General features: G+C 45.2%; 1 protein-coding gene across 1 annotated transcript in view; it reads right to left on the bottom strand.

Annotated features, from left to right (window-relative positions):
- Positions 1-213: 213 nt before the first annotated feature.
- Positions 214-21,861, bottom strand: part of UBASH3B (ubiquitin associated and SH3 domain containing B) — a gene marked incomplete at both ends in the record, with an annotated part of 136,004 nt that continues 114,356 nt past the window's right edge. The window contains 9 exons of the mRNA XM_079929607.1: positions 214-351; positions 1,544-1,653; positions 3,085-3,191; positions 9,110-9,254; positions 10,494-10,586; positions 11,649-11,771; positions 12,375-12,495; positions 13,918-14,050; positions 18,091-18,299. Coding sequence (XP_079785733.1) covers positions 214-351; positions 1,544-1,653; positions 3,085-3,191; positions 9,110-9,254; positions 10,494-10,586; positions 11,649-11,771; positions 12,375-12,495; positions 13,918-14,050; positions 18,091-18,299 — 1,179 coding nt within the window. The remainder of the gene's footprint in view (positions 352-1,543; positions 1,654-3,084; positions 3,192-9,109; positions 9,255-10,493; positions 10,587-11,648; positions 11,772-12,374; positions 12,496-13,917; positions 14,051-18,090; positions 18,300-21,861) is intronic.

Raw genomic sequence — 21,861 nt, 5'->3', positions numbered from 1 at the left:
CCAGGGAGAATGAATTTTTTTTCCCTGAATCAAGTCTTTCTCTCCTTGACATGGTCTCATCCTAAGAACATTAAAGCCTGAAAGGAAATATGCTAAATGATTCTGAGCTGTCCACTTAGGATGTGGTGCAGACTTTCCCACTGTTACTAAGTACACGAAAAGACACTCTCCCAAAGCCTTCCTCACATCTTTTCTTCTTGTTCGCTCGTGCGGTTATTCTTGCAGCAGGGTCTCTCTCCAGTTGAAGCCCCCAGTTGGTCCATGGGTAAGAGGGAGGATTGGTGGGTCTGTCAGCTGCCAGATTCCAGTTTCTCCTAATTCTTCACAGGAACAAAACCCCAAGTAGGGGATCTGAAGTAAGATAGTAAAGAAAGGGAAAACAGGTTGAGTGCTCTAACTTTTACCTAGACGAAGGAAAATTCAAAGGAATGAATAAGGGCTTTGTAGGCAAGCATCCCCTCCAAAATATTGAAAATGAAATGGAGAGAACTGATACATTAGAAGGAAGAGTATTTACAACGCAAGAGGATTCTTTGGAAGGATTCATTACATGGTGAGCGCTTCTAGTGCAATTCTTTATAGATGGTTTCTATATAGCACGGGAGGAAAAAAAGGAACTCATGTATAAAGCTAAGGTGCTAGGAGTTCATTCCTAATTACAAGTCAAGCTGAAAACGCAGCTCAAACCTTTCTGAAATTATACTTGGACAATGGGAAAGATGAATCAAGTTTTAAGAATTTGTTTTATCCTGCTTTTTCTTGCATTTTTTGGCATGTGTGTCTAACACATTCAGAGCTGAAGCTGTGTGCCCTTCCTAACTTCAGTAGGCATGGCATTTCAAAACGTACTTGTGCGTGTGTCCAGAGTTGCATTTATGAACAAGACAAAAATCTCTGCCCTCAGGCAGCTTACAGACTAATGGGAAGGACAGACACGTAAGTAAGTTTTTAAAAAATGAGAAAAGAGTTGCCGTCGAGTTTGAACCAGGTTCTCTGGGGATAGTTACGGGAAGCATATAACTCAGCCTGGAGGGAAGTGTATGTGGGAGGGTGGCTGACGGGAAAACCTCTTCCACAGGCATGAGAAGGAAGAATCCAGATGTGTTGGTCAGCCTGGTGGGTTTTCTGTCTCGCTGCCTTGTTCCTGGGTTTGCCTTGCAGCCTCCTCATTTTGAATCACTGCTTCCTTTGGCCTATCCGCCAGGACCTCTCTTCCAGCTGAGCTATCAGATGCTGTGTTTTGGCCCACAAACCTCCTCCGTATCCGTTCCACGGTCCCACAGGGAAATCCAGACAATTTGCTTATGATTCTTAGCTACTTCTTAAGTTTTAGCTCTTAGAAGCTAGAAGTAGCTCAAACACATCTTTTTCTCTTACCCAAGGCCTGATAAAGCGCCTTAAACAGAGCCCCATTCAATACATCTTGGTTGAATAAACCAATAAATGTACCTTCCCAGCTCCAAAGAACTTCGCTATCAGCCAGCACTGAACCATTCTGAAGCTCCGAGGCCCCACAGGCCCCTGAAATGCAAGCAGGAATTACCTTTCGGACCATTTGCACAAAGTCCTTGGAGTTCTGAGGTGACAGGCCCTGAAGCTGGCAGGTACACGCTTCAAGGGAAGATGCGTGGGCCACAATCAGGATGTTATTTCCTGGGGGCAAAAAAGCAAGGACTGAAAAGACTGTTTCTATAAAGACATATGTAAACCTTGTAATAAGTCCTGAAGCCAAGTGTTCCAGGGAGAGGCAAACATTTTCGAGAAGGAGACAATTCGGCCAAAAGCAAGATTTTGAAAACGCTTTGTATTGTTAAGGCAGCCTAATGTCATTAAAAACAAAAAACAAACAAACAAAAACAACAGAAAAACCCAACAACAAACCTACTTTTAATCTTAAACTAATTAGATTCACAGAAGGTAACAAATACATATTTTACATATGAAATATACGTGTGTATATTTTATATATACTAGATACACATATTATATAATATGTATATACATTACACATATACATACATATATATACAATATGTATCTTGCATATATACTATACACACACACACTAGGTAGGTCCCATGCACCCTTCACACAGCCTCTCTGATAGTAACATCTTGCCTAAGGTATACTATCAACACTAGGAAATGAACACTGGTATAATCCACACAGCCTATTCGGATTTCACCAGCTTTAGCCAAGTCTATCACATGTGGAGCTTTTGGGAACCATCACCTCAATCAAGGTACAAAACTGTTCTATGTCTACAGGCCTCTCTGCTATTCTAATATATTATAGTTTTTGATGTTGCCATTGTAGAGCTGTGAGCACTTGAGACTTTCTGGTTGATAGAACAAGCTGAGTTTCTTTGCAGTGGGGATGGGTGGTACCACAGGGGTGGTCATGAAGTGAGTGGCTTACAAGTGATAACTGGAAGGCGGGAACCATCCATAATACTGTTGACCTGGGCTACCCACTGTTAACTTTCTGGTGTACGTAAATCCAGCCTTTGCTCTATGAAGATAAATATTTTAACTTTTAGTGGGGGATGGGAACGTGCAGACTCTCTTATAATCTGCCCTTTCTACTACAAATATTACAGTCCTACACATCATTAAATATTTGAGTTCAATGATTATAAGATTCAGTGGCAGACCTGAGTCGTATAGCACACTGCTCTTGGTTGGTGGTAGTAGTGACGGTAGGTATATTTGTGTCAGTGTGTTTGTGTGTAGGGGTCCATGCTCCTGGATCAAATTAGAGGCAAAACAGTGTTATGGTAAAGAATTTCTGGCAACTGTAATAGGGAACCTCCTTCAGAGAGTGGAAGATAAATAGCTGAAATGCAGAATTCTGTTATTTCATAGAGTAACTAAGTCTGATGTATTTCCACAGAATATCTACCATTTGAGGTACTCAAGAGAATAGTACAAATTTAACATGAAAGTATCTATAAGAGAGTCTGGAAATACTTTTCTTTCCTACTAAGCAAGTCTGTCAAAGCACGTTGAACCATCTTGAATAGCCAATTAACCATGGTGGAAAAATGATCACAGATTTAACTATGGAGTCCAAAATAATACCTACCTTTACTTTTACATTCACTTATTATTTCCTTTGTTACTTGGAAACTTCTACTGATATAGGTGTCATAGGATTCTGAAACCACTAATTTGCTGACTGGAATGTGAGGTCTGCAATAGAAAAATGAACAAAGGCATCGAAAACATTTTGATCCCAAGACAAAGCAACTGACATTACTCTAAGTTTTAGTTCAAGACCTTTCTAAAGTTCCCATATTTCTGTTTATCCATTTCCCTAGAAAGGATGGAGGCACAGGGAAGAGTATTTCAACTATGTAGAAGTGGGGTCCTAATATGCAGAATGTACAGAAATAAAGGCCATGTGCGCATGGTGTCAAAGTGACCAGCTGAAAAATGAAACATTCAGTTCAGGCTTCCCTTGCAGGATATCTCATAGCAGTTTGACTAATTTTACTGACAGTCAGTCCCAGGTCACATGAATAAGAGGAAGCCAAGCAGAGGTTAGATCGCTTTATCTATTTAAATCACCAGAGATTTCCCAAGCCTCTAGTAGGCTTGCACACGATAAGCAGTAAGGGTAAGTTTTACTTCATCTTTTTCCAGTTTTATTGGGATTTCATTGATGTATAACATGGTGTAAGTTTAAGGGTGTACAAGGTATTGATTTGATACATTTATACATTGCAAAATGATGACCACCATAGTCTTAGCTAACACCTCCATTATGTCACATTTTCTTTTTGGTGGTGAGAACATTGAAGCTTTACTCTCTCATCAGCTTTCAAGAATATAATACAGTATTGTTAACTATAATCACAATGCTGTACATTAGATCCCCAGAATGTATTCAGCTTTTAACTGTAAGTCTGTAGCCCTGTGACCAGTCTCTCCCTATTTCCGCCTCCCCACGGTCCCAGGGGTGTCCATGCTACTCTACTGTCTGTTTCTCTGAGCTTGGCTTTTTTAGATTCACATGTAAGTGATATTATGTGGAGATATCTCTCTGAGATCTTGTTTTCATTTCCTTTGGATATACCCCAGAAGTGGGATTGCTGGATCATACGGTAGTTCTATTGTTAATTTTTTGTGGACGCTCCATAGTGTTTCCGTAGTGGTTGTACCCGTTTACATTCCCACCAACAGTGCACAAGGATCCCTTTTCTCAGTAGAACTACCACATGACCCAGCAATCGCACTACTGGGCCTATACCCTGAGAAAACCATAATTCAAAAGGAGACGTGCGGGCTTCCCTGGTGGTGCAGTGGTTAAGAATCCGCCTGCCAATGCAGGGGACATGGGTTCGAGCCCTGGTCCAGGAAGATCCCACATGCCACGGAGCAACTAAGCCCATGCGCCACAACTACTGAGCCTGTGCTCTAGAGCTTGTGAGCTACAACTACTGAGCCTGCATGCTGCAACTACTGAGCCCGCATCTTGCAACTACCGAAGCCTGTATGCCTAGAGCCCGTGCTCTGCAACGAGAAGCCACTGCAATGAGAAGCATGTGCACCGTAACCAAGAGTAGCCCCCGCTCGCCGCAACTAGAGAAAGCCTGCATGCAGCAATGAAGACCCAACACAGCCAAGAATAATAAAATAAATTTTAGAAAAGATCCTGCTGTGATTTACGTCAAAGAGTGTTCTGCCTATGTTCTTCTCTAAGAGTTTTATAGCGTCCGGCCTTACATTTAGGTCCTTGATCCATTTTGAGTTTTTGTGCACAATTGACTTGTGTATGTTGATTTTGTATCCTGCAACTTTGCTGAATTTGATTAGTTTCGACAGTTCTAGGATTTTCTGAGTCTTTAGGATTTCCTATATATAAGATCATGTCATCTGCAAACAAAGGGAGTTTCACTTCTTCTCTTCCAGTTTGGATGCCTTTTATTTATTTATCTTGCCTAATTGCTCTGGCTAGAACTTCCGGAACTATGTTGAATAGCAGTGGTGAGAGTGGCCATGCTTGTCTTGTTCCTGATCTTAGAGGAAAAGCTTTCAACCTTTCACCATTGAGTATGATGTTAGCTGTGGACTTGCCATAAATTGCCTTTATTATGTTTAGATATGTTCCTTCTATACCCAATCTGTTGAACAATTTTTATCATGAAGAGGATGGTGTATATTGTCAAATGCTTTTTCTGCATCTACTGAGATGATCATATAATTTTTATCATCTTTTTTCTAAATAAATACACCACAATAAATGTGGGGTATCACATTTATTGATTTTTGTATGCTGCGCCACCCTTGCAACCCAGGGATGAATCCCACTTGATCATGGTGTACGATCCTTTTGATGTGCTGTGGAATTTGGTTTGCTAATATTTTGTTGAGAATATTGGCCTGTAGTTCTCTTTTCTTGTAGTATTCTTATCTGGCTTTGGTATCAGGGTAATGCTGGTCTCATAAAATGAAATAGGGAGTTGTAAGGATAGGTTTTTAAAGGAGATATTAGGTCCATTGGACTTGTGAGCTAATAACGCTTCACCAGCCTTTCCTTTTCTTTCTTAGTTTGAACACAGACCACATACCTGGCAGTTGGAGAAGTCCAGGGAACATAAAGATGAAGAAAACCCAATTTCTATGTTTGAGGAGCTCTCTGTGTGTGGTTGGGGTGAGTAAGCTATTGATGTAAATGATAATTATGACACAATGTACAAATGCATATACGACGATGGTCAAAGCAGGGCCCTCCGATCCTGGTGACCCTGAATGTCTTCAATCCCAGCCACTTCTGTCTTGCACCTTCCTTTGCTATTTAGTTTTCTGGTCTATGAGGTGTTTACCTTGATTTTTTGAGTACAACTGTGTCATATTTTCTTATTTTGTCTTTCACTGTTGGTATTTAGTGCATGGAGGTGCTAGTGAGTTCTCAAAGTGAATTCTCATGGCATCTGCATCAGAATACATTGCTGCTGCTGCTGCTGCTACTAAGATTTACTGAGAGGTTCCCGTGTGTCAGGCTCTGCGCAAAGCGCCCTACTTGCATCCTTTGAACCTAGCCCACCTAGCAACACTTTTGCAAATTCTGAGTTTATGGATGACAAAACTAAGGCTTAGAAAGGCTACAGCTGACTTGCCTTTGCTTACATCATTAGCAACTCTTAGAGCCCGGATTTGAACCTGTGTCTGAGATTAATACCTATAAAGTTATCCTTCACCCTGGATGGCTTCTGATAGTGCCCTCCTCAAAGCTGCCCTTCTGTGCACTTGGGTTTACTGTCTGGAGAGGAAGGATGCTGTTCCTTTTGAAGGTAACTTGCCTTCATCTAAATAACATTCTCTCTGCAAGCATACTATTTCTCCTAGAAAACAACCTTCTGAATCCTACAACACCCTGGGTGACAGGGAGAAACACGAATCCCCACTCGTTAGGGATATGCCTCCTTGTTCTGGAGCAAACCCTTTCTTCCCATCCCTACTTCTCTTCCAGTTCCATTACCATTTACATCACCTGGTTTCCCAGGACCCCTCCCCCAACACACACACATAACACACACACTGTGACAAAAGGCCTCTTTGGTTCAGGGAGTCACGGCAGGGGTGAAACCACACTGTAATGTACAAGATTTGCAGAAGTGAAGAGTCGGTAGATGCCAGACTCCAGTTCCTCCTGATCAGTTCTTGCCTTGAAGGTGAACCTATGAATGGCTTCCACGTTTGAACGAGCCCTGACGGGGACGGGACAGTCAAAGCTTTCCCACTCTTGTCAGCAGTATCCTGCTTCTGACAGGACCCCTGTACTATTCTGGGACTCAGGTGGGCCTCCAACCACCAACTAGACCTGGCCCCCAGAGCTCTGGGTACACAGGTAGTACCCTTGGGATAGTATTCTCCCGTGTATACTCTCCTCTCCCCAGCCTACTTTGGTCCAGACTATAGAGCAGGCTTCTGCCCTGAGTCCCACACCAAAGTTTGATTTGTTGTCTCTCTCATACTCCAGATCCATGGCTCCCCCTCCCCTTTGCCCTGCCTCCCCCAGTCAGGGTCCTGTTCTGAAGCCTCATGCAGCCGGTGTGTATTTTGTTTTTTCTGTCTTGCTCCTTCCCGCCTAGCTCCACTGGGGCTGCTTTCTACACCCAGCCCCCAGGATGGGTCTTGTTGCCCGTGGCGGACGCTTGGATATGGGTCACCAGCCTAAATCCACCTTCCAGCCGCTCCTCCCTCCTGTTCAAGGCGACAGGGAGGGATCTATGAGCAGTGCTTGCTTGGCTTATAATACCCTGCCTGTCGGTTCTTGCCCCTCTGCACATCACCACGTTTCTTCAATCATTTGGGCACCACTACCTGCTTCAGAAGCCCTGCTCACTTGACAGAATTAATTTCAGAGTGCATTTGACTCTAGGGGCTGTGCCTCTCACATGCTTGATGGGCGAATTTCACGACTGATTTATAGAATTAGAGGCTTAATCTCACCTACACCCCAAGCCCCAACACAAAATGGTTGAATAGAACTTTGATTTTTCGTAGAGGAAAAGGAAATCTGGAATATGAACCGCGTCCTGACCCCCAGGTTCCCGGCATTCATCCTTCTGTTCGTACTGCTGGTGGGGTATGTGTCTGTGTGTGCAATGAAGGGCTCAGGTGGAATGATTCTGGGAACCTTTGTAAATAGCTTGGGAAGAATTGCAGGCTGCACTTAAAGGGGAATCTGAAGGCTAGCTGGCCTGGGTGGGGCTGGGTGGTAGGTGAGGAAAGTCATTTTACCAACGTTGGCAGTAACTTGTTCTCTTTGCAGGGCAGAGGGATGGTGGCTGTTGGCATGGGGACAATCATTTATTGCTGCTTCCCAAGGAACAGAAAAACAGTGGCCATAGAGTAGATAGGACAAAATGTGAATTATTTCAGTAGAGGATCTGATTGACTGATTTAATCTTATTTTTGAGGAACGCTCATTCCTTTAAGGCAAGAAGTAGCACACATTAATTAATTAATGGGGTTATCTGAGGTCTTATTTGCAGAGCCAAAAATTAGTATGGAAGAAAAGATATTCTCTCCTACCTTAGCCAGAAACTCACATTGCTTCATCTGAGGTTTGGGTAGGTATTTGAAATGAAAGGTCAAGGGATAGCGCAAGGAAGCAAGTTTTGCTTATATTGGTCACTTGTTCCAAACTCTGTTTTAAGAAATGCATTTAATTCCCCACCGTAATGGTTGTGAATATCTGTCCTTCTTCAAAGGCATTTTACAAATGTCTGGGTGGATTTTTTTTTTTAATGCTCAACCTAAAACTTTATTGCACACTGACAAGATAATCAGATATATTTTAAACGCTTAATAGGAACAACTAACAAAAATATTTAAACCAAATACAGGGGTTAGAGAGAAAAATATCATTGCTTACTAAAAATATTTAAAATAAATACTGCTATAAAGAACACAAAAAGCATTTATTTTTATCACGTCACTAAGAAGCCCGAGTGGATTTTTGATGGTTAATGTAAGTATGTTATAACCTACAAACACTTCTTTCTAATAATAGTCTAATGGAAAAAGCAAAGGACTACTATAAAGCAGATCACACGGTGTTTGGCACACAGAAAATGATCAATAAAGGTTAGTTATTATTATTGTCAGATATGTCCACTACGTGTATAACTTTCGGCAGCCCGCAGAACTCTCTCACATATGAAAGTGGCTTGCCTCCATCCTGGGGTTATAGCAATAATGAATGAAGATAATTAAAAATGCTTTGAAAACTCGAAAGCGACAATCCAAGGCAAGACACCGTCATTTCCCTTATTTCCCAACAGGCTTCTGAACTGCTTTATCATTAGCTGGTGTGTGCTCCTGGCATGCGAAGTGGTTTTATTATTCACTGAAATCAATGTCGTGAAGTCAGAAAACCCTAGTGCATGTGATGGGAGACATACTCTACACCAATGCCCAATACAAGGGAATGCTGGCTTTCTCCAGTTTTTTTTTTTTTTAAATCATAGGGTGACTTCCACCAATATGGACAACTGGCTGTGGGCTACCTCTGGTCCTTCATCTCCTTAATTAGCCTGGCCTGGTGGAGAAGAGTACTTCCACACTGGCCTCAGGAAACAGCGCTTTCGGAGGGTTACCTGTAGGTTGTATCAACACTCAGGTTGGCTGCAGCTAACTCTGATGGAGGTATCCACGCAGGTAGTGTGTTCCCAGCAACCCACTTTGTCCACTCAAATAAACCAGGCTCTACGCGGATCTTCAAGTGATTTTCTTGTTGTAAACCTTAGAGGGAAAATAAAATGAAGATGAAGGAAGTATTACTATGTTCTCAGTGGAAAAGTAAATTAGAGGCCAAATTGTTACAGAAATGCTCATAAACCTTCTATTCTCTTTCCTAGCAGATGCTATATATAGCTTAAGGAAGTAAAGTAGGCAGGTTTGGACAAGAGTTTTGAATTTTTGTGTTATAAGCACGTGAGTTTATTCTGGTCACATCACCAGGATGTGTGCTGGCTTTAAATGGTATCTGATTAAAGAAAAAGTCATTATCCATATAATTTATTACAGTTCTGTGACTACTATAATTCCTTTCTAAAGTAAGTTCCAAGATGTTCTTACCAAGAAACTTCAGAAATTCTCAGCATCCACTGTTTTACAATAGCTTACATTATATTTGCGTATCATAGAGATAGTTCATTTTCTCTACTAGAAAATCCAGTGTTGAATATTTACCAATGCCAGTGCACAAGTCCTGTGTTTTGTGATTGTGTAACTGTCCTCAGAGTGGGAACTGTCCCTGTTTAACTCTTTGTATTGCATTTAGCCAACAGTTTTTCCTTGCAAATGTGATAGAGAATGCGTTTGAATACACAGATGCATTCTGGCTTACTTAAGGTTAACGAACAGAAGTCTCAAACGTAGTGTACTTTCCTTGTTGACTCAGCTTTTTCTGGCTTGTCTGTTTGGCATAAGTAAACAGTCAACCCTGTTTCTTCTAGTTTTCCTTCCAGTGAAATGAGAATGGAGATTCCTGTAACACAAGCTTCCACGGATTTTAGGGTAAGAGCTGAATATCTTTATAACAATGGTACGTTTGAACTTCTTCCAATGAACTAAAGAAACAAGGGTGATTAAGATTTACAGACACCTAGGAGCACCGTTCCCTGTCGTAAAGAGGCAAACAGAGCAGAGTGGGAGGAAACAAAGAAAAAACAAAACAGAAAAGGATCACGCTCTAGGCTCTAAATTACTGCCAGAGAACAATATTTTACAAGCCTCTAATTCATCGAAGAGAGCTTTACATTTTCAAGAAAAACATGATTTGTGTATTCTCTTGATCTCACTTCCGCTGCCAGAGTATGATTTGGGGACTTTTGCAAAGTCATCTTCCAAAAGAAAGAATCACTGCTCAACATTTCAAATTCAAAGCTTTCAACTGGCTAATGTCCCCTGAGTAGGATAATTTGTGTCAGGTTGCCTGGAGACGGAGGGATGGGCTAGCTGACCTTTATCCAGTCTCACCTTTCAAGATGTTGTACGCAGTCTGCACACAGCGCAGGGACGGGGAGCAGTAGACATGGTCAATGATGGTGTTACTCTCTAATAAGGCTTCACCTGCGAAGGAAACCAGAGAAGAATCCATCCGATGATTTACGAAGCCTCAACTTGACTCTCAGTGTCGGAGAGGGTGCCAGACAGACCCTGCAAACCTCTGTTTCCAGGTGGGCGCTCACATAGGGCCAGCAGTTTCAGTCTCATTTTCAACAACTCTCCTGACCAGTGTTTCTGTGAAAGACCAAGGGATACACCCTTCTTGTCTATTTTCTTTCTGTCTCTCTGGTCCTAACAAGCAGTAAAATGCCCGTTTTTCTCTCATGGATAAAGTCTGAATGCCTTAACATGGCGGTCAAAGTCTTCCATGAACTTGTCTGTCTCCATCCCGCCAGCCTTGTCTCCCGCCCTGGTCACAGCTGATGCTCTAGAAACAAGAGGCTTGTTTCCTCTGCACTGTGGACACTGCTTCTCATGTCTATGACTTGATGTTGATCCTCCCACTGAGATGCTGTCCCACCTTCCTACTAACTTCTACTCTAGTCTCCTCTCATGTCTTCTTTTGTGCTCCCATGATACTTTGTACATAGTTCTATTCTTGAGTAACAAGAATACTCTATATTATTTATCCACTTACAAGCTTCGCCGAGGGTGGGGACTCACGCTTAGGTCCCCAGTACCTAGCATGGTGCCTTGCACAAGGTAAGTGATCAATTGACGTGTGTTAAATGATTGAACAGGACAGGGCTGCTGCTGGCTCTGTGTGGCAGGTATGGACCTAGACCTGCAAAGAACTGAGCATCTTGGAGACTGGTGGGCCTCTATATTTTCAGCCACTCCTGGGTTGCCTTCTCATCCTTGCGCTAGAAGCTGACCTGTCTGCCGCACCAAGCCTGACCTTGCCCCATCACTGGACCATCTGCCCCTTGATAGGGATCACACCTTGTTCACTTTGGCAAACCAACGCAGTGCCCTGGACCTAATGGTTACATAATAAATCCCTTTTGAATTGAGGAAATACAGTACTTGTAGGAAAGCCCTAGGCAGCATTCTGGCATCCCCACTGGAGCCAGTCTTTGGAAGAAGTAGCCAGGAAAGGCTGTGTGATCACGCCAGGACACTCACCCACGAGTCTTGCTTGCATACATCCGAACACGGTGATTGGAGCATCTTTCTCGTAATCTCGGAAACCGCCGCTCCGCTGAGGTAAGCTATGAGGCATGTTCAGGTTAGTGCGTACGTAGCGACCTGGAAAGAAAAGTCAGGCCAGGGCGACGTGAGTTTCCTATCTCCTTAGGGCTTCCACTGCTGGTCCTGCCAGCCCCTCCACTTCCATTCCTTTTTGGCCACAGAGACTGAACTGAGCTCTCTAGAAAATATTGAAGCCGACGTCCTCCTTTAGTACTGTGTCCTGGAATCCACGCTTCCATTCCGCTGACGGAAGTGACAAGAGATAGTTTTTAAGGGAAAGTAACAACCGGACACTCTAAAGCAGGTAGGATTCTCTGAGGTGCAAGCCTCCCTATCTTAAAATGGAACCAAAATGAGCCAGGGTGACTTACTAGAGGGAGGTCTGGTCATGGAATCAAGACACCTGTCTCTGCCTCTAACTTTGCCATGTGGCTGTGGGGCAAGACATCTGCCTTTTTTGGTCCATGGTGTCCCAGTTTATAGAATGGGGGTAAGAACACTTCTCTCTCCCCTAACACTCCAGACAATCCGGAAGGACTTACAATGTAACAGATGACAGGCATTTCATAAATGACTCCATCTAGATAAAAGTAGCTTGACTCTGCCCCCTAGAGGCCGTGATAGGTATGCCAATGCTGAACAGGCCCACCAATTACTGACCTTTGGCGTCGAAGCACTGGGATAGCCAGTACTTCCCAAAAACAACATCCATCCTCTCACCGTGCCGACACACAAAGAGGCATCTCTTCTGAGGGCCAGGCTGGCCGCTGATCCTCAGAGGCTGCAGAGAAAGAAAGGCTATAAGTGGGGACACACACACAGACACGTCTCAGAGCTAGCTGGTTGTCAGGTGAGCTGCGCTCTAGAACGAGTTTCACTAATGTTCGAGCGGGATAAGCCCCTTAACTGCCTCGGATTTCTATAAGATGGGGGCGGTAGGCCTCATGTACTGACCTCGCAAGTTATTTTGAGGCTCAGATGAGATGCACTGCAGGTGCTTTGCAAAATAAGAAGGGCTATGAAAATGGTTTTCTTGTTACTGCTGCTGCTGTTGGTAGGATTAGTATCTGGCCAATACCGAAACACGAAGACCACCTGAGTTACAGCTCAGAGGCAAAACTAGCCAGGATGGAGAGACGGCCCTGTAGCGGGACAGCTTCTTCCCCTAACGAGATGCTCCATCAACTTCTTCAGGGAGCGAGGACTTTTATTACCACAAATACATCTGCCGCATCTCCACCTTGTGGTGGTCCGAAGGCTACTCCGGCCAGGAGGTCCCGCTTTGCCCATTCTAATCGCAGGTTAGGCTCTGTGGTCTCGCTGCACGCAAGACGGTGTTCCCAGGAGTGGCTCGGGGAGGGCAGTTGCTACCTCTGGGTGATGAAATCGGCAAGTCTAGTCAAAGGCTTGTCCAAACGGCTCTGGTTTCTAGAACTACTGCGTGGATCCTTACAGATGTTTCTAGGTTCCTTCTTTCTGATGGAGTCAGCTGTTCCCAGCTTCCTCAGGGATGCCAGCTCCTACTGGCTTCACATTTGCCAATACAGTACATACACTTTACAAACTCCTCCATTCTGTACCCTTTCTGGCATATATCGGACATACACTGAGCGTTCACTAGGTGCCAGGAACGGTGCTAAGAACCGTATCCTTATTTCCTTTCATCTTCACAATGGCCTGTAAAATAGATTAGATACAGTTGACCCTTGAACAACTTGGGTTTGAACCATGCAGGTCCAACTAATACACAGATTTTTTTCCCAAAAGTAAATACTACGATAAAATCTGCAGTGTGTTGAATCTGAGGATGGAGACCCGTGGATCTGTAGGAAGCAAACTGGGTAGGTGGAGGGCCAGTTGTAAGTTGCAAGCGGATGTTCCACTGTACGGAGCATGGAGGGTCGGCATTCCTAACCCCCGCGTTGTTCAAGGCTCAACCGCGTCACTACTTTACAGATAACATATCATCCTCTCTGCAGAGCAGCCTTCCTTACCAGCCTAGACCCAGATGCTGGGAGTCATTGTCAGCACCACCCATCTGACTCTTCCTAAGCCTTAAATTTTTATATATCTTTTAGGCTCTTGTGCCCTGAGAGATAGGTAACCCTTTGGGGGCAGCAAGGGCAAGGCCTCCTCCTTAGTAAAAAGGTGCTCAGTGAATCCTGAGCAGAGTTGAGGAGGCGGCCCTGACAGTCAACCTTACCTGGGTGGGCTGGCAGATGACGGTCAGGGGCGTCGTATCCCCCAGGCCCTGGTCCTCATACTGCCGCCTCTCCAGGATGCCATCCCCAAATGAGAGCGCATTGGAAGATGATGTATTTAAGATCGAGTAAGAACTGCAGAGGAAGACAAGGAAGACGTTAACTGCTTTGGCCAGAAGTCATCAGCACTTCACCCCTGGGCTCAACGGGACTGTGGGAACGAGTAGGAGACACTCCCTGGGGCGGTGCAATGGCTGGGAAAGCTGAGCAGGGGGCATCCCATGCCTGCAGAGGAACATCTTTTTAAAAAATTGCTTATTGAAGTATAATTAACTAACAATATCATATTAGTTTCAAGTGTACGACATAGCGATTTGGTATTTTTATAAGGAACATCCTGTTTTATACTGAAGTCTTGCAGTTAATAAATTAGTGGTAGATGGATTTCTGTACTTGGAACAGATGCGTTCATCCCTGTGGGCAGGGATGGGGCCTGTGATTCTGTGCTTATTAGGATGCCACAGGCGTGGCTGGCACCCAAAGCATGCTGCAGAATAATGAGGTATCAATTTTGTACCATTGTCTCCAGCTCTTTTTCTGGCTCCAAGAAATAAACAATTCCTGTTGCCTTTAATCTTTTCCATGGTGATTTCCATCTGAACTGACAAATAAGAGGGAGGATTTTGACCGTCTCTACCACTTTGCCTGTGGCGCCTAATGGTCAAGGAAACCTTTGCCCATTACCCCCTACTCTACCTCCTTCAGTTTCCAAACCCCTCCCCCATCTCAATCATACCTCCAACAAGATGATTAAATACAGCATTTTTCCAGAGGAGACCATTCTCACCAGATGTGTAGAGCTTTGAGCCAAGAGCTCTCATTTCTGGATGTAACACTGTAACTACAGAAGCCCCAAAAGAGGTCTTGCTGAAAGACAGGCAGCAAATCATGCTGTGTTTAAATTATTTTGATTAGTAAGGCCTCCAAAAAGCTTTATCTAATAAACACTGCAATTCAAATATGGTTGTTAGGCAAATCCAACAGACATCACTGGGCAGCGTCAAGGGAGAGCATTTAAATTTTAGATTTCTTGCTTCTTTACAAATAGGGTAAAGTTCCATATGTATAAAAGAGCACTGAATCTAAAATAGCCATTAGCTTTATGGTTATTTTTTAATATTTTGGGGTTATTTCTAAGGAAATCTTGTACCATTCACACAGTCTAATAGGCTGGTTGCTTTCCTTTATTTTAAACCGAGACCCTCCCAAACATCACACCGTTAAAGAAAATTCATTTTCACTATCTGATTCATCACAGCTTCAGCGCCCGAGATGTCTGGATATATGGAATCATCCTGACATCTTACTTGTACATGTTCCCTAATTTCTTTACTTTATTACAGCTGTGAAGACACTGCTAGAATCCCTCCTCTCTCTCCTTCAGCTCAGCCGGCAGCGAGACTGCCAGCCTCCTTCTCTTCTCAACTGTCACTGTCATCAAAGCCCCCGACTCACTGAGGCAGTTTGGGGCTGTCAGTTCCAGTAAGACAATAGTCAGATGCTTTGTGTTGAGCGCAGAGTAGGGAGAAAGCTGCACCTGACGCCCGGCACATCTTCTCAAGCATCGGAGAGACACTGGCACCTCCCTAGGACACCTCAGGGCTGTGTGTCAGCCGAGAAGGACCGGCCAGCCTACCCCAATTTAGAGGACACGGCGGGACTTCCACCAATTGGTACATATCTGGAGGTACTCAGAAGCCGGCAGGGTGCTCTAATAAGGATGGTAGGAAAATATTTCCTTAGGAGGGACTCGGAAAACTGAGGACGGGGGAGGAAGAGTTGTGAAGGGCTGCTGACCCCAAGTCCCCACTTGTTGGTTGCTTGAATCCCCTCTGCAACTTCCCATCAAGTCGGCCACGTCATGCTTGAGGACCCTGTGGCTCTCCCTCCCCCAGGCTACCTGTCATTAGGGGTGAAACAAGGCTGTCTTACAGCAGCTGGGCTCTGCCTCGCTGAGTCATTTCCACTTCTGGGGTTAATTAGGAAAGTGCAGTTCTTCTATAGGATCGCTTTTGTGGAAGAGACATTTGATTTGACAAGCATGTAAGAGAGGACTAGAAAAGACAAGTTAGAAAAAGAAAATAACCGTAAAGCTAATGGCTCTTGTAGATTCAGTGCTGTTTTATACACAGCCCTGATCCACATAAAGCTAAGTCCTTTACAGCAGTGTTCACACACGCCTCTACGGGAAAGGCAATTATCATCTCCATCTCATAGATTAGCAAACTGAGGCTCAGAGACGTCATGTTAGTTGGCCAAGGTCACACAGCTGGTGAGTGGGAGAGTCAGGATTTGAATCTAAGACTACTGGAGTAAAAACTCAAATTCTTAATTACAGTGTCCTAACAAACACCTAGTATATTAGTATTTCCCCCACTCTCAGCTGGGTTGGCTGTAGCAGCTGATAGTGAAATTTCAGACATGGTTCCCAGGGAAATAACATCACTAGTAATCTCTCCAAATAAAGGGAGATGACACACAGACCTCCCTGGGATCCATGAACTGAGGTCACTGAGGATCCCCCCCCAATTTCAGCGGAGCTCTAACTTGGGCAAGAGTGGGTTTAGATGCAGAGATCTGAACCGGGTCAGCAGAACTTCTCCCACATACTCTTCCCACAGGGAGCCCTACTTTTAAGAATGTGATCTGGGAGCTGTATATCATCAAATAATCTTTTGATTCTCCGTTTCTTCACATATATTATGCTTTTTTTTTTTTTTAATAGGGATAAAACGGTGACTTTGGAAACCCAACTTAGAAACATTTCTGAAAAAGCAAAGGTCTGGGGGGACTTTCCTGGTGGTCCAGTGGCTGAGACTCCGTGCTCCCAATGCAGGGGGGCCCGGGTTCAATCCCCGGTCAGGGAGCTAGATCCCACGTGTCATAACTAAGACCTGGCACAGCCAAATAAATACATAAATATTTAAAAAAAAAAAAAAGTAAAGGTCTCGGGAACACGAGGCCGCTTTGACCTTCCAATTTGCGCCCCCAAATGCTGGATGTTCCTTGGGTGGGGATGGGGAAGGAAGAGGAAGGGTTGCTGGGGAGGCGGTTATGAAGGAAGAAGATATTCCTTCCCATCCCTGGGTTTGTGGTTTATTGGCTTGCTGCTAACCAGGGTAGGGGACCGTCTTTTCTTTTCTTCCTCCAGGCAAAACACTCACTGAAATTGCCTGTCTCTGTTATTACTGTCATAAAAGAGAAGCAGAGTTACACACCATGCAGCTGGTGCTCAGAGCTTCCGGCTCTCAGCCACGTTGGCACATGGCAAGAACAAGAGGGAGGAAAAACAAACCAGCACGCACACCCTGGCCAGATGCCCGAGTGCACCAGGGAAGGGCTGGCTTTGAACTCCTCCGATTAAGAAACATAAAAGAGGAACAAAAGGCACCTCTCTCTCAGGACAAAGCTGGTCATGCAGCACAGGTCACTCTCAACGTGGAACCAGGTTGGTTTGGGGGCAAAGCAGGAGTGAGGGATGGGTGGAACGCTATCACTCTCCAGAAAACTTGGGTGGGGGAGGGACCGCTTGCCTTTCTAAGGCTCTGGCGGTTGCCCATTGCCACAGAAATGGTCTCTGTCATCTAGGCATTCACATGCCAAGTCTCAGGACTTGCTCGGGGTCACCTCACGGTGAGGGGCGGTTCGGTTTCCTGACCCTTGCAAATCCTTTCACTACTGGTCTGGCTGGCATAGTGGGAACCTGTCCTGCTTCTCTGGGGAGTCAGACCCCTCCGTGCAATGACCCAAGAAAGAGTGGACAGAAGCCCCAAAGTCATAAAGACTCAGTGCTGGGATGACCCACACTGAGGCCAGAAGAGATGGTCCCCCAGGCAGCCTCAGTTTAGTCTCCAGTCAGGAACTCAGACAGATGTTACATCCAATGGGGGCAGGCAGAGCAAAGCAGGGCAAGCCATCTCCCATTCTTCTCATGCCCCAGCTCAGCCCTTCCCTGAAAGTCTGGAACCGATAGGGCTTTCTTCCCCCTCGGACTTCATTTACTGGCACTGCTGCCCTGCCCGTCCAGGATCAATCAAGTCCGTTTCCCTGCCACCTCCTCAAACTCCACAATGTTCTTTGAAAAGCAGCAGACAAAGAACTTAGCATCTGCTCACCCATGAAATATCCAGGTGCTGCACTCGTCAGCCTTGGTGATGTAGTTCTCAGGCAGGAGTCCGGAGCAGCCTGTGGTTAGGGACGTGCCGTAGATCCAGCCCTCGCTGGTGCTGGTCTGCTCCATGGGCGACATGAAGATGAAGTCCCCAGGGACCAGCTCCAGCTCATCGTCGTTCTGCGGGGTGTAGGGGTAGATCACCTGTAACGTCTGAAAAAGGAGGAGAGGGATGCGTGAGGCCCACATCTGACCCATGCTTCTGAGCGCCTCCAGGGCCGGTCTGTGTGCTCTGCTCTAACAGGGCACACGTCCAGAAGCTGACATTGACAGGTGCCCCTGGGGTCTGCAGGCTCTGAGGAGATCTGGATTCAGATCAGAAGGCGTTTCTTCTCTTTTCAGGGTACTGTGAGTATGTGCTGGCGCTCCTGGCTGTCTCCAGACTTTCCTTCAGGCATGTCTTTGCTTCAAAAGATACGGTTTTTAGAAATTCATCTGAAAACCTGTAGGCTCTCCGGTAAACTTCTGTACAAACGGGGTTGGACCTAGTTTTCTCTGCTCCGTCTGCCGGGGTAGGTGCCATAATAGACCCTGGAAATGCAACTCACGGGAAGGGAGTCTTCCATGCAGATGTCACCGATGCCCAGATGGAGACTCCCCTAGGAAGGCTTTGGGAATGAAGTGTTCTCCCTTCCATGTAACTCAGCGGCTTAAACAAGACATGGTCCCTGCCTTCAAGAAGCTTTCTTTAGGGCTTCCCTGGTGGTGCAGTGGTTAAGAATCCTCCTGCCAATGCAGGGGGCACGGGTTCGAGCCCTGGTCCAGGAAGATCCCACATGCCGCGGAGCAACTAAGCCCGTGCGCCACAACTACTGAGCCCACGTGCCACAACTACTGAAGCCTGTGCGCCTAGAGCCCCTGTTCTGCAAGAGAAGCCACTGCAGTGAGAAGCCCGCGCACTGCAACGAAGACCCAATGCAGCCAAAAATAAAATAAATAAAATAATTTAAAAAAAAAAGCTTTCTTTAAACCTCCATTTTTAACAAAGGCCTAGAAAGAAAAATACCTTTCGCAGCCATCAGTGTGTCATGTCTGTAACCAGCTTTTGTCAGTGAACAGATGGAGACCACGTGTTCCTTCTTTGGGCTCAGAAAAAGCCCCCAGGGCCAACCTCAGGCTATGCCACTTGGCTGATTTATTCCACTTTTTGTCTCCTTTTCTGGTATATAGAAACATCACAGGCATAGGCATGAAGATGCTTTGGAAAACATTTCTTTTACTCCATTTTTGTTAACAGCAGGAGACCTCAATAGTAAGGAAAATATTTTCTGTGTTTCACAAGGGCTAAGAGGGGCTGTTCTATCAGCTCTTCCTTTGATCTTGAAGCTACCAGTGGCAGGCAAAATATTCTGGTTCCCACGTACAGGTTTTTAACTTTGGCCTCTGTTTTCTCATCTGTCAAATGATACCCGGACTATAAAAGTTAAATGAGACAACCTAAGAAAACTCCTGAGGCCTCTGGTACACAGAAGGAGCATAATTATTTCTATGACCCATGATGGCTGGCTTTCAAGGGGTTACCTTTCCGTCTAGCTGATGCTGACCCCTGAATCCTGTGCTGGGTAGGCTTGTGAGCTCATCAGCTCACTGGGGTCAAGGTGATACATCAGAGCATGTCAATAAAGAATTTCTTTCTGGCAGTTGCTAATGAGAGGAGCCAGTAAAAATATGATTTTCCCCCCAGAGAATGAACACGATAATGTACAGAACTTGACTACCTGCTCCACTGGATTTCTGATGTCCCCTTCAGCCCTAGATCTTCTTGCATCCCATCGCCTTCCCACTCCTCTGCCACATACTCACTCAAACCATGTTTCCACACTAACCAGGAAGGTTTTTTTTTGTTGGGTTGTTAAAAGAGCTTAAAGAAAACAAATCTCAAATCTATAGGCTAGGTATGTGCTGAGACACCAAAAGGAACATTCCTTTTCCTGGAACAGGGTGGAGAGAGGCACCAAGTCACAGGGAACAAGTCTAAACTCAACTCAGGTTCCTTAGACACTCAAGTGCAGCATAGTCCTGGCTAATGATGCCTTTGACTTGGCAGAAGTGTCTCTTCTTTGAGAACCTCAAAAATGACTTGGGAGAAGAACTCATTCCTCCTTTCACTTGGGGGCGCTGGGCTAAGTGTTCTAGCTCTAGGCGATCTCCAGGGAGATCGAGGCACAGAAAGGAGCAGAGGGGACATCGTGTCCTGGGCAGAGGGTAGTTGGACAATAAGGAGCTTTGATTTATCGAATAATCAATAAGAAAACCATCAAGGTATTGCGGCAAATCTCAAATTATAACCGGTGCCCAGGTCCCCATAGCCCTTTCCCACTTACCAAAAGCGTGTGCAAAAGTCAGCCCAAGTTTGGGGGATCTCAGCTCATGTGCCTAGTTTTGTCCTATGTGATACTCTTTTACGTTTAGCATCTACTTGTAAGCACTCTTGAGTCTGTGTCAAGTATGTTTTCCCTCCCTTCCTACTTGGGGACTAAGCTCAAAGTTTGCTGACTGACATCTTGGGAAGGGCAGATACAGCCCCAGGTGATGACAGGAACTGACCCTCTTTGCCTCTGAAGCCCTTTTTACTCTCAGTAACAATAACAGCTGTGGCAATTTTGTCGTTGTCGCTATGCCCACTCTGTGCTGGCTCTTACGGTAGGACCTTTCCATATGTCCTCTAGTTCATGCGACAGTCCAGCAAAATATTGTCGGCATTCTGCACACGAGAGAACTAAGGACTGGATTATTTTCTAGAAGTTGTAAAAGCGAATCTAACCACCGCTAAAGCGAGGGAGCCAGGATTTGAAGCCGTGTGTGCCCAACTCCAGAATTTATGCTTTTTCTGTAACTCTGTCCTTCCTCTAGATTTCTAGTGCTTGACACATAAAACTGGCGTGGCACGCTGGGATCGCTAACGTGGAAGAGACGGTGTGAAGTACAAGCAAGCATTTGCATGCCCACATCAAGTGAGCATCTGAACAGCAGAGGGGTGAGACCCCAGAGGGTTCCAAAGCATCACTTGCTGAGTGTCCTTGCCTAAACCACTGGCCTCCTCCGGACATCCGTCACCTCACTGGACCAGTTAATCAATCCTGCCTCCTGGGCACAGGAGGAGGAGAAAGGCAAGTAGAGGTTTACGTATGCAGGAGGGCACAGCTAAAGCCAGATGACCTCGGATGGAGAACTTTATCAGGAGGAACAGTAATAAATGAGCTTTTACAAATAAGAGATAAAAGAGGCCATGTTATTTTTAGAAAATAATTCATGTGGGCGCTAGCTGCCTCTTTCCCTCCGTGCCAGTTGAGCAGAATGTGGGTCAGGCAGAAAAGCAATTACCCTCTGAGTTAACTGGAGGGCAGTGTTGATTAGAAGATATTCCTCGGAAAATTCCATCGCCACCTTCCTTCTCTTAGAAAGGTGACTGCTCACTGTCCATTGGCATGCCACCCTTGACTTTTTTTTCTCTGCCCTCGGAAGGAATCCAGCCAGCCACACCTCTCTTGTTCTATTTAGAGCTCATGCTAAGCAAGTCCAGGAGATTTCAGAATTCTGAAGTAAGATTAAGCCCAGTCTCCTTGCTGTGTCTTTACAGAAACTTGCATCAAATGACTTGGAAGGAGGACGTGACATTCCCATCAGCAGAGCCAGACAAACCTGTACGTCCCTGACACTCTCGGGCCCCGCGCACAGTCCTGGACCTTCGTCGTGGGTTGGCTCTTCCAAACAC

This window comes from Stenella coeruleoalba, assembly GCF_951394435.1.
Source record: "Stenella coeruleoalba genome assembly, chromosome: 8".
Taxonomy (NCBI): Eukaryota; Metazoa; Chordata; class Mammalia; order Artiodactyla; family Delphinidae; genus Stenella; species Stenella coeruleoalba.
Note: the sequence above shows the minus strand (reverse complement) of the source record. Positions and strands in the feature narration are given on the sequence as shown.